At 35.1% G+C, this 13,081-nt stretch overlaps 2 protein-coding genes across 2 annotated transcripts; one reads left to right on the top strand and one right to left on the bottom strand.

The window, feature by feature from the left end:
* Window positions 1-4,246: 4,246 nt before the first annotated feature.
* LOC131598281 (protein FAR1-RELATED SEQUENCE 5-like) lies at window positions 4,247-5,374 on the bottom strand. The gene has a single exon (XM_058870897.1). The coding sequence runs from the start codon at window positions 5,372-5,374 to the stop codon at window positions 4,247-4,249; it is 1,128 nt and encodes a 375-aa protein (XP_058726880.1).
* Window positions 5,375-12,169: 6,795 nt separating this feature from the next.
* LOC131600216 (late embryogenesis abundant protein 2) lies at window positions 12,170-13,081 on the top strand. Its single transcript, XM_058872408.1, has 3 exons — window positions 12,170-12,305; window positions 12,400-12,711; window positions 12,798-13,081. The coding sequence occupies exons 1-3, from the start codon at window positions 12,252-12,254 to the stop codon at window positions 12,873-12,875; spliced, it is 444 nt and encodes a 147-aa protein (XP_058728391.1). The 5' UTR covers window positions 12,170-12,251; the 3' UTR covers window positions 12,876-13,081.

Here is a 13,081-nt window from a genome sequence, read left to right as displayed (position 1 = left end):
ATGTCGTCGAAGTTCGTCAACGAGTTTTTTTTCTGATTAGGGCAGTATTTCGAGATTTTGGACAGTAAATTCAACCGTGTTGTGGTGAAGTTCAATGGGAGCAAGCACCATCCATTGATCATAGATGGGTGGAGTGATGTCCGACATGCATACAATATTCAAGGTGATAGGATGGTGTTGTTAACCTATTTGAAGAACAATTCTTTCTTTATCAAAGTTTATGACGAAGACCCTATCGACCCATTCAAACTTCCTTCTGACCACACTTACCGATTGGGTTTAAACGACACTGATGTTTTTATCGAACAACTCACAGCTTTTAGTGCAACAGCTCCACAGTTGGTAAGAGTTTATTACATATTCGTGTGTTGGGCATTTTTATATTCTTGTTAACATGTTTTTTTTCTATTTTTCGAAAACACTTCACAAAGAATTCGCTTCCTTCATCCGGTCCACGGGTTTGAAAGTGGTTGTATTGTTTGGACCTCAAGGTGATGAAGTTCAATGCAATGTTCTGAACAATGGTAATGCAAGGAGGTTGAACACAAAATTTGGTGCGGGCTGGGCTACTTTTTGCAGAATAAATTGTTTTAGTAGTGGTGTTGTATTAAGATTTAAGTTTGTTCAAAAAAATGAATCAAACCTGGTTAAAGTTGTACAGCTTGCGTAACCATTATTATGAGGTTATGTTAAGTTTTTGTTTTGATATTTGTTTGAATTTTGTTTTGTTTCAAACAAAAAATATGTTAATTATGGTAGTTTGACAACTCTAACTCCTTCTTTCCTTACATTTGAAAGAGACTTCGGTCAATAACACCGTGTGGTAAAGCCTTCTTCATCACTTGCTTGCACACCAACTCCTCGAAAACACGGTGTGACAATAGCCTGCGCAAATAAAAAGTTGATGGGACAAAAGTCTGCTCAGCTACTTCTCCACTGGCCCCACGTCGCGTTGGAAAAATAACCATCATCATTACATTTTCAACATGCAGGATTAAATAAAGTTAAAATTTTTAGTTTTTAATATATGAACCATTAACCACCCACGTCGCGTTGCAACAATCTCCACTGGCCCCACGTCGCGTTGCAACAATCTGTTTAATTGAACGACCCAATTCAACCATACACTTCACATTTATTTATTTATTTCAATTTTCAACATGGTGTATTTCAATTTCGTAACTGTAAAAAAAAAAACTGCTTCAAGTAATACACACCAATCGTCCCAACACAACTCTCAATACATCATTGGCTTCCGACTCATTTAAGACACCACTATAAAATGTCATGATATACAACAATTGCATCATTTCTGATTTCAACTTCCTCACCAAAAATACCAACTTCTTCATTCATCTTAATCAATCCCCAACAATGTCGTGGATTTCAAAAATACTCAGCCAACCAACCCTTGCATCTTGGCCCTTCACTTATGAAACAAGAGGGGGTGAGTTTTCTGCATTTTCAAAACTTTTGTTACACAATTTATTTTTGTAGTAGTACTATATTACATAATGTCTATTGATATCTTGTCTTTATTTGAAGTGTATGGTTGAGGTCCCTCTCTCCTTCTCCCAGCAACACTACGCTGGTCTGTCAAAGTCAAGTTTTTGGCACGTGTACGATGATCGCGGAAACTATTTTCGTCTGGTCAGTGACATACACCTGACAGAGCAAAATAATATTAAAAGAAAAAGTTGGCAACATATTGTGGACAGTATGAGACTAGAGATACAAGATACTGTTCATTTTGAATACAAGGGAAACAATAACTTTTACATTAGATGTGAAAAACTCCCAACTTTAGGTTCCTTTACAACCGTACTGACTGATCAGGTACTGTGCATGTCTCCCTTTATAAAGTTTTTAATGTTTTTTGTATGGAATCTTAATAGTACTATTGAATTTATTTCAGGCTGCATGTGAAATTGATCCTATGTTTGTGCACAATTTCATAGACATTTTACCTGCACGGTGGAGAGTTTATGATATGGACGGTTATAACCATGTGATACACTTTAATGGAAACGTGGATGCTCCAAGGTTGTTTAATGGGTGGGAAACCTTGAGGGCTTTCTTTGGGATAACCAAAGATGTTGGAGTTAAAATAACTTTTTGTGGTAACTATATATTTCGGATGGTTATTTTAGATTAAATGTAGGGTTGTTTTTGTATGAATATTATTATTTTGGATGTAATTCCCTTGCCAATGAATATTATTATTATTTTGTAGTGATGAATATTATTATGTTGCCTTCCTTTAAAGTAATTTGCACTGAATACCGAATTTACCTCAAATTTATAATTGGGCCTGATTGGAATGTTCATAATATTTGTTGACACGGCCCGGTTGAAATGTATATAATAGGTGTTTAGAATGGGCCTGATTTTTTTTCACAAACCTAATACAATTTTGTTTTTAATCTGGGCCCAAATTGATAGATTGAAATGTAAATAATTTTTGTTTAGACTGTGCCCAATTGTTTGTCACACACCGGATACACATTTTTTAATTTGGGCCCAAATTGATAGATTGAAATGTAAATAATTTTTGTTTAGGCTGGGCCCAATTTTTCTTGCCATAATACAAAGCTTTCTTTAATCTGGGCCCAAATTGATAGAACCACTCTCAATTTTTTTAGACAAACATAATACGAATGATAATAAATTTGTTTGAAGCATATACTACTTCTGAATTTATTACACCCAAAACTTACCAATTCCTCCCAAATTTAACCTTAAAAAAATCCCGTTACATCCCAAACATAATTAATCATGACGTCTATTTATTAACTCCAAATGTTGTAATACCATTGGAAAGGACACCGATCCCCTGCTGCCTTTCCTCTTCTGCCATCTCTAAAACCCTTCATCTTGTGGTGTTTGTGAATGTTTTTCTGGCCTGCTACTTCTAGCATTGCAGCTGGGTTTCCTTTTGTTTTCCTGTATATACAAATTCAAAAAATACTTCAAAACAATTGTAAACATAACATGGATAACTAAACTGAACATACCTTTTGTATAGTGCTTAAATAATCATTTGTCGCCAATGACTCGAGCACAACATTCTGATCAGATCGCCAATAATCATTTATTGCCAATTGTAGACATACTTACATGTATAACGAACACCTGACAGTTTACGTAAAAATCATGAATGTTGGATCATTGATTACCACCGAATTTCATCATATGTTGCATCAGACCGAAACACGATGTAGTATCCACAACAGGCATTCCATACATTGGGTACATGGGTTGTCCCATGGGCATTTGATGAACTACAGATTGTCCCACCGGCATCATGGGTTGAAGTCCAAACATTGGACCCACATTTCTGCTTCTAACATCCATATGTGGTGTAGTTGCAACGTTAGCACCTCGACTTTGTGGTGTAGTTGCAACGCTAGCACCTTGACTTTGTGGTGTAGTTGTAACATTAGCACGTTGACTTTGTCGTGTTCGTGAAAATTGTTTTCCCCTACTAATGCTAACATTACAGCTGGATTTCCTTTTCCTTTTATTTGTCTATATATATATATATATATATAAATTCAATTAATATTTCAAAATAGAAGTAAATATAATATGAGTAATTAACAAAACTAGACATACCTTGAGTATTTGGCTTGAAGAATCATTTAACGACATTGACTCGAACACATCATTCTGTTCAGATGTTCTGTCTTGTTTGTCCTGGAATATATACCAAATAGGTAAAATATAATGTTCAAAGCGATATACATAATAATAAGAATAAGACTCAGATTACAAATAAGGTATGTATTACCGAACAATTCCTCGCATCATGACCTGTGCTGTTGCATTTTTTGCAGTGTCTGATTGTTTTGGATTCATTCTTTTTACGCTTTGGAGCACCTTTGCTCTTCACTGCCATTGGATCACCTACAGATGCATTTTGCGTCCCAATTGGTTCGTCTAAACTACAATACTTTCTCTGCAGCTTCAGGATGTCATCCATTACATCCCCATAGACACCATTTTTTTTTGAAACTTCTTTGCAAAAAGCTGTAAAAACAGAACAATAAGCACTAAATCGAGATTGCTCAATCATATTTGATTCTACTCCCCCATCAAAATCCATATTCAGAAACCCAATTTTGGCATCCTTCGTCCAACGCGGCAATACCACAGTACGCGGAATGTGATCCATATGCTCTTCTTTGATGACGTAAAACATGTGTGAGCATGGAATTCCGCGAGAATCAAGCAATTTACACGAACATCACAATGTTTCACCTGAAGGATCATACACAACCTCTCTTTCATATCCATCCTCACAATATTTTGTCAATGTATAAACTCTCAGTTCCCCTTTTATTAATCGCTCCTTTACAATTAACGCACCAGCCTTCATTATTTCTTCTTTTATTTCTTTGAAAATCTCTGCTGTATAAGTTTTGGCAGCGTCACTTTCGATCGGACGAAGATGAGTTGTCAACACTGGATCTGAAAACTTCGATTTAAAATCAGCAACAAGTTCATTATTTCTGTAATCCCTCAAAGCTTGTTCAAGATTATGCATAAATTCAAAAATGCACCCTTTCTTCCTTACATAAGACTTGATTATAGCATTGACAGCTTCGCACTGAGACGTAGTTCTTATATGACCAAAAAACTTATCATGTAGATATGCAGTAGCCCAAAGTGACTTGGTCTCATATGTTTTGGCAACCCAAGAATTTCCTTCAAGTTCATTCTCTTTATACATCTCCCACCAAAATTCTTCAAATTGTTCTGTTGTAAAATTTGAGTACATTGCCTTTTTAAAACCATCCAAAAATTGTGACTTCTTTACATTTTCACCTGCATTCTTGTTCAAATGCCAAGCACACAACCGATGGGTCGCATCAGGATAAATTTGTTTGATAGCCTCCCTCATAGCACCATCTCCATCTGTTACAACTGCTTCTGGATATTTGTTTTCCATGCAGTCTAAGAAACACTTCAACAACCACTTATACGTCTCTATCGTTTCGTCCGACACCAATGCTGCACCGAATATAACAGTCTGCGAGTGGTGGTTGCAACCAGAAAATATAACCAAGGGATAATTGTATTTGTTCTTCCTGTAAGTTGTGTCAAATGCAAGAACATCCCCAAAACATATATAGTCTGATCTACTAGGGCCGTCTGCCCAAAAAAGTGACTTCAATCTTCCGTCACTACTGACACAATATTCTGCATAAAGCATAGGATCCGTAGATGATTTCACTTTGAGATAATTTAGGGCAGCAGCAACATCACCATCCTTAACAACATCACACATTTTTTTGTCGGAATAATTGTACAAGTCTTTCTTTGTAAAACCAACATCATTATATCCACCCTTTTGGGCAACCATGTACCCCATTGTATGACACGTTCGGATACCATGTGATTGAAGACTGTCAATCTGAGCTCTATCTGCCTCAGATATATGTCGATATCCGGGGTGTAAATGCACAAACTTTGTCGGGGTTAACTCATGGTTATGAGCCTCTTCAAAAAATGACACAACATATTTCCCATTTTTCTTATTGTAGTGCACACGGAGCCTAGCTTTGCAACTAGTGCGGGTTGTACGTCGGTGTTCTCTTTTCCTATCTGACCTAGCCAAGTGCTTCTTGTCTCTTAATCCATTTTTGTTTCATACAAACTGCCTCATCACTACTATTTTGCTACCTTCGGGCCCTCCTCGTTTAACATCGCTTTTCCTAATGGCAAAACCTTTACATCGTCCATACTTATAATAAAATTCACAAGCTTCTTCCACAGTTCCAAATTCCATAGCACGAATTTCATCTGAAGTAATGGAATTTAAACTCACCAAACTATCACCTACAAATGCTTGGCTATTTGACAACTCTGTTCCAACCGATTCCTCACAACTATATTCATCAGAATCAGAACTATATTCATCACAACTATGTTCATCACAACTATGTTCATCACACCTATAATCATCATCAGATGAATCAGTGTGAAGATTGTTCAAATCAACCCCAACAGATTCCCCGTTGTTGTCCATCTGAAATCGCTCAATAAATAACACAACATAAGTCAACACGAACCATAAAACCATAATTCCAAACTTGAAATGAAATCATCATAATGAATTCAATCATAAAACCTAATTCCCAAATTACAGTTAACAACATTTGAAATAATTAAATATTAATCCTTAATTACCTTAGCCGGCTATCACTACGAACTGTGTGAGCAGAGCGATCGTATTTGATGATATTGAACTTTCGCTTCTTGAACAGGAAGATGAAGCGTGTGTTTGGTATACCGATAAAAAACGAAAACGCACGGTGCAGAGCTACGAAGGTGGTGATGAAATTCTTGGACCTTGAACGGTGGCGGTGGCGGTGGTGGTAAAAAGCTTTGCAAACGTACGGTGGTGGCGGTGAAAAGTTGTTGTTGGTTGGAGAATGAAGATGAATATGAACTCGTTGAAGAAGATGAAGTTTTGTGAAAAATACTAATTCATTAATTTTGAATTGTGAAATATTTCAAAAAAACAATTGAAATGTTAGGGGTTTAGTTTCAAATATATTGGGACTTAATTGCAATATTCAGAAATATAACATTTCATTTAAGTTGATCCAATGTGGCATTTTAAGGTTTGACTTAAATTAGTAAGTTGAATCTATGTGGCTTAAAGGACACTTGTGATTGGCCAGAATTGCAACTTTTCCAGTGAAGTTAAAATGGCAACTTCACCATAGAATTGCCCTTTTGATATCTGTGAGGAGTCAGGAGTTAAGTCCCTCACAAATGATATTTATTATTTTTTTATTTAGGTCATGTTTTCTAAATACACTTATAAATGTATTTTGTAAAAATAATATTTTTTTTATTTAATTCATGTTTCAAAATACAATATATATATATATATATATATATATATATATATATATATATATATATATATATATATATATATATATATATATATATATATATATATATACACTGTTTTTAGATATACACTTAACAATATATAAATAACATATATTTTATTTGTAATATTAACAATATTACTCCAACAAAAATATTAACAGTATATATTAATAATATTAACAGTACATATTAACAATGTATATTTATATTAATAATATAACACAAAAATCTTTTTTTTTCATAAATATTATAACATAAATAAATCTTAGAATTCCAAAATCTTATAACATAAAATTTTTTATAAATATTATAACAGTATAAATTTATAAATATTAACAATGTATATTTTCGAGATGTTAATTTTTTTTTACAAACATTGAAAGTTACGCAATATCAACAAACATAAATATTTAGATACATTCAATTTTTTTTTTCAAAAAAAAAGAAAAAGAAAAGTGTATCTTAAATGGATGAACAATCAAACTACTATACATCTTTGATTTGAAGCTCCTTTCCTCGAAACTTAACACCTTTAAGTGAACAAAATGGTACAAGAAACACATAAAATGAAGAATAAAAAAGGTGATTAGATGAATGTAAATCGGAAACAAATAGAAATTTTAATTTAAACATAAATGATTATGTTAACATTGATTAGTATTGTTGGAGGTTTGAAGAGAAAAAGAAAGAGTTGTTTGAAATATTGTTAAAGGTTTGAAGAGAAAAGGAAAGAGTTACTTAAAAAATGAAGAAAAAAAACATTTACGGGATGTGGGAGAAGTGGTTCGGTGGAAATATTTATGGCTGATTTTAGCTTCGGACTACCCCTCGCAAATGAGAAAGCAATAATGACCCCTATAGAGAAGTAGTCATGACAATGACATGATTTGACCTTACAAACAAACTTTAATTGGGGGCTTCCCCTAGCAAATGAAACATTAATTATTATTTTTTCAGGGGTTATACACCTCACAAATGTGCATTTTGTATGTCCAATCCCCTAGCAAATGGAACATTAATTATTATTTTTTCAGGGGTTATACACCTCACAAATGTGCACTTATATGTCCAATAAAAGAGTAATGGCGCCATTTCATTGTGTGATGAGTGACCATTCACAATGATTAATTTCAAAAATAAAAAATTCCCTCCATAATATTTGCAAGGGGCAACCCCAATCAATGTAAATTATTTTTTTTTTCTGCGATGCAAGGGGTTAAACCTCAAACAACGTATTAATTTAGTGAGGGGCTTAAATTTTGGCATATTTCTCTGGCTATAATGAGCTTTCTCTTGTAGTGAACATGACTAACATTGAAGTTGGTCATCCCTCTGATTGGTCAATTCTCTCTGGGATATATGGCAAGAGGATTTGTAGTAGCATTGAGGAGTGTTCCATTATTCTCTATGAATGTTTATTCACCCGGATAATCCTGCAGTTTCATTTATCCAAGTTTGAAGTAGAGGTGTTAAGGTTTTCAAATGTTGACCCCTCGAAGCTTTATCATACTGCCTTGGCTTATATATGGGTATTTCAATTTTGGGCCGAGTGTCGGTCTTGGAAACCCTCGTGCTGACTGTTTTTCCTTCTTTTCTTCGTGATACATACATCTAGGTATAATGTTCAAGATCAAAAGCTCACCGTGCTATGTCAATAAGTTCCCCTATTTAACTATTTTTCTAAGAGATGGGATGATTCATAGGGCTCTTCGTGCTGGTGAAACCCTGTACTCTGGAAGCTTACTCCATGTTCTGTTATATTTCTACTGGATCTTCTCATGCATGCATGGACAAGTTTTAAAACTATTGGACTTGGATCCATTTCAAACATGAACCTCATATACATGTCGTTCATCTAGATTTTCTCACTCATAATGAGATTACGGTGAATAAATATTTGGACACTTTTTACTAGAATCCCGGCTATGAGGAGGGGTTTAGCCCTACCAAGGTAAATCATTCTCTACACAAGAAACGGTCCATTGATACCTGCATTTTTGTGGGAGCAACACGAGTTTGGAGAGGAAGGAGACTTTTGGTGTAGGTGTTTGATATTTACAGGAAAAATGGATTCTAAATGAATTCTTTGAGGAAGGTCTGTGTTATTGCTAAAAAGCGGGAGGCTCAAGGTGTCAACGTCGCTCCTTTGACCCGGGCCATCACACTTCCACCCGTTGGTTCTAGCACACCATCCATTATCGAGGTTTCCCTAATATCTCCTGGCCTTAACTAACCTTCTTCTGGGCTTGTTGCTGCAATTGCTCAGAGTCGGGCTCAGTTTCCTCCTACTAATACCAAAAGGACAGAGACCCATATCAGAGTCCTCCCTTGGGTCAAGATTTATCTAAATATACCATGATGTCCTGGGATGCCACTTTCGGTTCATCCACTTCTCTCCTCAAGTTGCCGACTATTTTTCCCTCCCAGTTCTATGGAGATGTTGTTCCACTGTTCACCCATATTATTTGGTTTTTCTATGTTATTTTGACCTACCCTAGTGTTGATAGGGAGTTCCTTTCATAGTTGTAGTGGCTCATCGTCAATTTTCATTAGAATATGTAGTTTTTCCCATTCACTAAACTTCCATTCTAAGATGATGTATTTGATCAACAATTTATTTTCCACATGGGTTATTCCACACTTTCTTATTTGTTGGCTTTCTTCCTTTGATATCTTTCCCTTGGATTTGATCTTGCCTTGGTGGGAAAACCTATATAGCCCTCCTTTCCTGATTATGTCTTCATAATGTCCTTTAATTATATGCATTCTTATTTGTTATGACCATTCATATGTGAAAATTACAAAATCAAAATTTTTCCACTCCGAGACATTCCCAATTAGGTTTTGGTGTTTCAACTTTCTCTTCTCAATTAAGCATTGATGCATTCTTGGAAAAAATATATCTCAATGCATTCTGAGGAGTGTAATCTTTTATTGGATGGTGGTTCTCGTTCGTCCTCTTAACTTGCATGAAATATTTATTAGTTTTGACCCTCTTCTCGTTTCCTTGTTAGGTCTTTTCAACTCTCATTATGCTTGTCTCTACTTTATCAAAAACTTCACCATATATTGCCTTCCTTGCATCCAACTTTTATTCATATTGTATATACTTATAAGCGTTTTCTATTAGGTTGTTAAATGTTTTAAGGGCCCTGGTTCCAATACTCTCGTGAAATTTGGATCTCGATTGGAGTATAAGACATAACAAATGTTTTTTTATCTCATCGGCAATGCTCTTGACCATTATTGCTTCTCTTTTGAACCTCTTAATGTAGGATAGTGGTGGCTTGTATTTCCCTTACTTAATGAATCCCATGCTTTCCACCAACTTGGAATGCCTTTGAGACAGTATGAAGTACACAGAAAAATGTATGTAAAGTTTGTCTCAAGAATCAATCTATTTATTTTTTATTCCTCTAATCCAACCGTTTTCCCTTACTTTTAGAGTAAGGACAAACATCTTTCATTTTTTAGGGCTTCTTGCTCCTCTAAAATTCAAGAGAACGTCCATTAATTCCACGAACTCTTCAGGATCAGTTGTATCATAGGTCTTCATTTCTAATGGGATCTAGAGTTCCTGCATGATATGGTATTTTTTATTCTTATGTTGAAAGAGTTTTAGATTAAGAAAATTTCACCCCTTCACAACCACCAGAGGATAAGGAAGGAGAGTTCACCATCAATGACAACCTGATATCAGGCAGGGAACACCTTATAGGAAGTGGAGAATACATTTTGCGCCTTCGATGGCCTCAAGGTTTCCAATGCCTAGAGGAATCGTTAATGTGTTTTATGAATACGTTGTTTCAAAGGTTGGGAAGTGGGAAAGGGTTGTAGTTTGGAATCTCAGCTTCTCCAGTTGTTTCTTTTGAAACTCCAAGGATGCATATTGTCTATGGACTACCAGGAATAAGTTTCTCAACAAGATTTTTGTTTTTTGTTTGTTGTCTGGTTTCTTGGAATGAGGCCTCTAGGTGATCGGTTGCCCCTCTTATAAATTGAATATATGTTTGTTTCAATTGGTGCGTAAAGTTTGAGGTTTAGTGGAGGGGAAATATTGTCTTAATTGTTGACACAGGTTGGATCTGATTCCCTGGCTCTTATAAAGATGTTGAAAGTACGTCTTCCAAGTTGGGGTTTCTTTTCACGATTTCACTAGCCATATATCATGGACGGTTGGAGTTACCAGTCGTTCTTTTTTTCCTAATTTTCCATCCCGATGTTTGAATAAGTGGTTGAATGTTATTTTTCGTTCTTAGAGACAATGACAATCATCCTTCATAAAAGGAACATTTCACTTGATTGTGAATTTAGTCGGTCCATGCAACTTTGTGGATATGGATTCTTTGTGGTCTGTTCCTCCAAGAGGGATAGGGGTGGTAACTTCAATGTGAAAGGTGTTTATGTTAGAAATTTATGTATAGTTTGATTTGTCATTTATGATCTCTTTCATATGGATTTTTCTAGAGTGTTTGGATGTCTAGAATCTTCGAATCAATGACCTTCATTCAGATAAACATATGTTAGAGTATAATTTGTATTGTCATCTAACAATCCCTCTTCAACCATTTGCTTGTATCAAGTGTGTTTCTAGGGAAGGTCCACACTTGTTTCCGAGATTGTAAAAAATTTCTTTGATGTCGAATTGTTGGCCTGATATTATGCCGTCTAACGTCATTAGGTGTATCAGTATGAATGTCTCTTGCTTCACTGGACTTCATATCTTTGTGCTTAAATCTTTTTGAGTCGTGACGTGAACGAGGTAGGAACAATAATAATTATATTTATAAGAAAATTATTTTTAAATAATAATGCAATAGTGATTTTTTTTAAGCAATTGTATAATTTATTTTAAAATTTGTACATCACCTCTAAGTTTATATCATTTATTTTACATTTATGACAATAGCAATTTTTTTGACACATAAATGATAATCACGATATTTTCGGTAACAATAATAAAATGATAGTAATTCTCTTTCTCAACCATGAATTTCCCCATAAACACACTATATTTTTTTTACATAATAATTTATTACAAACATTATGTTGGTGTGTAAATAAATAGCAACAATTTTTCTTCTAATATAAGTGGAGATGCATAGTTTTCTCTTGTTAGAGGCTTACATGGATTCTCTCATACAAAGTCCATTTCAGAAGCAGAAATATGCGCCAATAGCTACAGATCCTATCTCTATGCATTATGTTTAGCATTTTCATGCAAACCAAAACACTATATATACCTTATGAAACAAGACCAATAACAACAACACAAACTTGTAATATCTATCTCTTGTTCATTGTAATATTCTACTTTCTCAATCCCATTAATCATCATCATCATGTCGAGTGCTCAACAAAACTTCTCTCAAGGCCAAGCCCAAGGCCAGACTCAAGTAAAACATAAATTATTAGTTACATTTTATTAACACTTTCTTGTCCTTGAAAACTATAGATTATGTTAACTAATTATATTTTCTATTATATAAGGCTAAGGCAGAACAATGGGTTCAATCCACCAAGGAAACGGCCTCTGCAGCTGGCCAGCATGCTCAGGCAGCTGCTGGACACGTTGCAGACCGCGCTCATTCAGCTGCCCAGCATGCTCAGGCACATGCTGGACAGGCTGCCGACCGCGCTCATTCAGGTCCCGCACAACATGCCCAAGCAGCTACTGGACAGGCTGCAGAACATGCCCATTCAAATGCCGGGCAGGCTTCTCAACATGCTCATGCAGCAGCTAACACAACAGGACAAACTGCTGAAAGAAACAAGGAGGAAGCTGCTGGTTTTCTCCAACAGGTTTCTACCTAACCTTAATACAAATATATATCTATATAAATTAGGAATGTCTCATTGTTAAAAGCTTATATATCTTTTTGTTGCAGACTGGAGAGCAAGTGAAGAACATGGCTCAAGGTGCTGTCGAGACCGTGAAGCACACCCTTGGAATGGACAAGAAGTGAAGCTAGAAAATTTTGATTCATTTGTGAATGTTGTTTTGCTATACCTCCAATAAAATGGAAGAGTATTAAATAAAGGATATTTTTTAGAGTGTTTTGCTTTTTCCTAGTATTGATAGGGATTAGCAAACTACTTAAGTCTTGATCATTGTGATAATTTGGTGAAGAAAGCCAATATAAGTTATAATAAAACATAGATTCTTTATGTT

The sequence above is a fragment of the Vicia villosa genome, linkage group LG4 (genome assembly GCF_029867415.1).
Source record: "Vicia villosa cultivar HV-30 ecotype Madison, WI linkage group LG4, Vvil1.0, whole genome shotgun sequence".
In the NCBI taxonomy this organism is placed as follows: Eukaryota; Viridiplantae; Streptophyta; class Magnoliopsida; order Fabales; family Fabaceae; genus Vicia; species Vicia villosa.
This window is presented reverse-complemented; position numbering and strand designations above follow the sequence as displayed.